The sequence below is a fragment of the Corylus avellana genome, chromosome 1 (genome assembly GCF_965113065.1).
Source record: "Corylus avellana chromosome 1, dhCorAvel1.hap1.2, whole genome shotgun sequence".
Classification (NCBI taxonomy): Eukaryota; Viridiplantae; Streptophyta; class Magnoliopsida; order Fagales; family Betulaceae; genus Corylus; species Corylus avellana.
In genome coordinates, this window is record NC_142490.1 from 36,809,366 (window position 1) to 36,813,427 (window position 4,062).

The following is a 4,062-nucleotide window of genomic DNA, read 5'->3' on the forward strand; positions in this document are numbered from 1 at the left end:
TATTAGAGAATATAGAGCTTGCTAAGATATGATGAAAGGAGTCCATTTCCTTGCAATTGTGGCTCTCTTGTCACTCACATCCTCCCTTGTCTCTGCCTATGATCCCAGCCCTCTTCAAGACATTTGTGTAGCAATTGATGATCCCAAGTCTGCTGGTATATATATACATATATAGTTTTTACTTATTTATTTATCAAGCTTTTTTTTATATATATATATATATATATATATATATATATATATAATGGTTCTGATCATGTTAAGTATTAAAGCTCATTACATTCTGCTTAGAAGCAAGATTGTTAGTTGTATGGCATCTTACAAACTGTTATTATGAATGTGTCACTTTTCTTTTTCTTTTAGTACTGACAAAGATTTCTTTCTTGCAGTGTTTGTGAATGGAAAATTCTGCAAGAATTTTACGGTTGCCAATGCCGATGATTTCTTCTTCCAAGGGCTTCAGATTCCTAGAAATACGACCAATCCACTTGGGTCGAATGTTACTCTTGTGACTGTGGACCTGATTCCAGGCCTCAACACTTTAGGGTTATCCATAGTTCGCATTGACTATGCACCATATGGCGTAAACCCTCCCCACACTCACCCTCGTGCCTCTGAGATTCTAATAGTCATGGAGGGTACTCTGTACGTTGGTTTTGTCACATCCGACCCGGAAAATCGTCTTTTCTCCAAAGTTCTAAACAAGGGAGATGTGTTTGTGTTTCCATTTGGTCTCATTCACTTCCAGTTCAACGTGGGGCACACCAATGCTGTAGCCTTTGCTTTTCTAAGCAGCCAAAATCCAAGTGTTATGAGGATAGCAGACGCTGTTTTCGGATCCAATCCTCCTATCAATCCTGATGTTCTCGCTAAGACCTTCCAACTTGAGCCGAAGATTATTGAATATCTTCAGAAAACGCTCTAATAGAACAACAACTAAGAAACTTATGGAATTGTTATGACCTTCATCTTTTAGCCATGTTAGCCTCATTCTATCGTAATGATAATAGAATAAAAGGTTGCCTATGTAACTCTCTGTAGGTGGAGTTGAGGTATAATATAATATTGATGTTTGTTGAGCTCCTCTCTCTCTCTCTCTCTCTCTCTAAGTAAAACACAGAAAGATATGGATGCAAGACAGAAGGGACTTGCGAACAAAATAGATCAAAACAACAAAAATTAAAATACTTCTCTTGTTAATTTAGAGTTTCACCGAAATAACGAATAGAAAGGGTTGAACCAAAGTCTCACTGGTGGTGATGACCGGAGGCGGTTGGCAACGGTGACGGGAGATATGCCTAATTAAATAACAATATACCAAAATGAAGGCCAACAAAATGGTGAAAAATAAGGCCAACTATGAGGTTTAAATGAGAGTCAACTACGAGATGAAATAAAAGTCAACTATGAGCCATAAATGAGGTCAATTATGGGTCTTAAATGCAGAGAACGAACACCCGTTCTTTTGGATCCGGATCCTCTCCAGTCCTTAAAGGACTGGAGAGTATCCAGTTAACGGCTTGGATTTCATAAAAGAAATCCAAGCGTTAAAAATGAGACATGTCGGATCTGGAATAAAAGAAGAAAAAAAAGAAGGTAGGTTAACGTTAACTTCTCCGTTAGACAGTCTTTAGAGAATAAAAAAGTCAGTAAATAAGATAAAAAAAAGAAAGCAAAGAACGATGAAGGCAAAGGCGTGAAGAAAGAGTTGCAGGGACGGATTTGGGAGGTTCTTCATTTTTTTTTTCCTTTAGTAGCTCATGAGTCGTTCTAATTTTCTTCATTTCGAAATCATTGTGTTGATTTTGTTTATTTTCTCCTCTATTTGGTGCCAGATTTTTCATTTATGTTTTCTGGGTTCTTCATTTTTCATTCATTTTTTTGTGGGTTCTTCATTTTTTGACTTTTGTAGTTCATGGGTCGATCTAATTTTCTCCTCATTTCGGAATCATTGTGGTGCTTTTGTTTATTTTCTCCTCTTTTCGGTGCTGGATTTTTCATTTATTTTGAAGGCTATTTTTTTTTTTTGGGTTCATCATTTTTTGACTTTTGTAGTTGGGGTCGTTCTAATTTGATCTAGCTTAAGCCAGATCCCTAATTTTCTCCTCATTTCGAAATCATTGTGTTGCTTGTGTTTATTTTTTCCTCTGTTTGGTAGCGGTGAAACTTCTATTTTTTGGGTTCTTTATATTTTTTCCACCCAAAAAACATTTGTTGCTAATGGACGATTATTTCTCGAATGATTTGCTCTTCCCGTTTGCTCCTACTCCAAAATTCGTGCTAGATCATGTATAATGGCAGTAGTTGTGGTTGTATCATTTGAATTCAAGGGTCTCGGCACTCATTTGAATGAGTCAATCTTGTGGAACAACCTTATCTTCTACTCCATTCGCCCAATACAAATGCTCATTCCCCACCAACCCAAAACAAAAATCGTCCAAAAACAAAAAAGAAAACCCAACAAAACTTCAACAAAACTCACTTGGGAACTTTCTTAGCTGAGGAAAGTCTCTCTGGACTGGGTTCCTGCAAAATCAGAAGAATCTGAAATAACAAATTGGGTGCATCCAAAAATGGTGAAAATTTTCCAAGATAGGTGCTTTTCAGTAGTGTGAGAGTTGGAATTTACGCAGTGGGGAGGCTGGAAAACTCCGAGGCGGTGATGGGTCGATGCTTTGAGTACTGTTCGTGGGGTCTGAGGAAAAAGAAAGCAAAGAAAAAAAAATAGATTTGAGATATTAACTTCTCCGTTGTACAGTCTGAAGTTAACTTTTCCGTTTATTCTTTTATTTTAGGTCTGACGTGTCTCATTTTTAGCGCTTGGATTTCTTTTAAGAAATCCAAACCGTTAACTGGATACTCTCCAGTCCTTTAAGGACTGGAGAGGATCCGGATCCCGTTCTTTTTCTTTCAACTGATTTTTTTTTGTTTTTTAACCAGCCACAAAATTAGAAGAGAACAACACCCATTCTACACAATAAAAGGTCTAACCAAGCCCACCCATCAGCGCGCACCCACACGCGGCGGGTGAGGTTGCCATCGAATTTCGCGTCACTGAGTGGAGTGGCAACGAATCGAGAAATTCATCGGCGATGTCGACCATCCGGTGTCCGTCGTGCCAACGCGATCTCCCACCCGATTGAGAACCTTCTGGGTCCCAAAACACGCGGTTCTGTTGCGCGATGGTGGAGCTCGCATGTTGTCCGTGCTTTCGGAAATGGGTGCCCCCGCAGAACACCGCCAAGCCGTATTGCGAGATATCTCCTTGGCGGCCGCCGCCGGGACGGGAAGGGCGCCGATCGTGGTAGCCCTTGAACACATGACGGTCGTTTCTGAGGAGGTTGATGATGATGATGATGATGATGATGATGATGATGATGAGTCCGAGGAGGTTATGAATATACTTTTGAGGGAGTCTATGGCGGTCGATGTGGGCAGACCCATCCCGGCCGCTCGATCTGCAATCGAGCGATTGGAGAAGGTAACCTTTGAAGATGGGTTGTGGTGGATCGGAGAGTGCATAATTTGCACGGAGGAATTTGAGGGTGGGCTGGAGCTCACTCGGCTGCCGTGCTCCCATGTCTATCACGGAGGTTGCATTGTCAAGTGGCTGAAGATGAGTCGCCTCTGTCCCCTCTGCCGCTACCCATTGCCCCCTGTCCATTGAGATGGGCAAGGATTTTAATTTCTTATTTGGGGTTTCATTTTCAATTTACTTTTTATACGAATTATGACTTATTATTCAATTTTTGGCTTCTTCATGTTGGATTCCAAATTACTGGAGCAACCTAATAAAATTGTACAGTTCTCCAAAAAATTCAAGTTTAGTGTTTGTTGTTATATGGATATATAACATCTGCTTTATGTATTTTGTTTGGTGAGGACCTACAATAGTTGCTTTCCAAAATTTTAGTGGTTTTTTTTTTTAATTGAATAGGGAAAAAGGGTTAAAGGGGAGGATGTTTTCTATTCTTGATCAGGCTGGAAGAGACAATGTGATATCTTTTGGGAATGCTTCTAAAAACAAGATTGGAAGCGGCCTACTTAGTAAGAGCATGTGCA

General features: G+C 39.9%; 1 protein-coding gene and 1 pseudogene across 1 annotated transcript; both read left to right on the forward strand.

The window, feature by feature from the left end:
• On the forward strand, positions 1 to 975 carry LOC148589787 (germin-like protein subfamily 1 member 13). The gene is made up of 2 exons (XM_088512350.1): positions 1 to 155; positions 390 to 975. The coding sequence occupies exons 1-2, from the start codon at positions 29 to 31 to the stop codon at positions 923 to 925; spliced, it is 663 nt and encodes a 220-aa protein (XP_088368476.1). The 5' UTR covers positions 1 to 28; the 3' UTR covers positions 926 to 975.
• Positions 976 to 2,573: 1,598 nt separating this feature from the next.
• On the forward strand, positions 2,574 to 3,746 carry LOC132169686 (uncharacterized; annotated as a pseudogene).
• Positions 3,747 to 4,062: the final 316 nt, after the last annotated feature.

What these genes read in the sequence shown, in the direction of transcription:
- LOC148589787 (XM_088512350.1), top strand. Translation starts at nt 29, where the DNA reads ATGATGAAAGGAGTCCATTTCCTTGCAATTGTGGCTCTCTTGTCACTC. An exon ending in TGATGATCCCAAGTCTGCTG is followed by an intron (nt 156 to 389) that starts GTATATATATAC and finishes TCTTTCTTGCAG; the next exon opens with TGTTTGTGAATGGAAAATTC.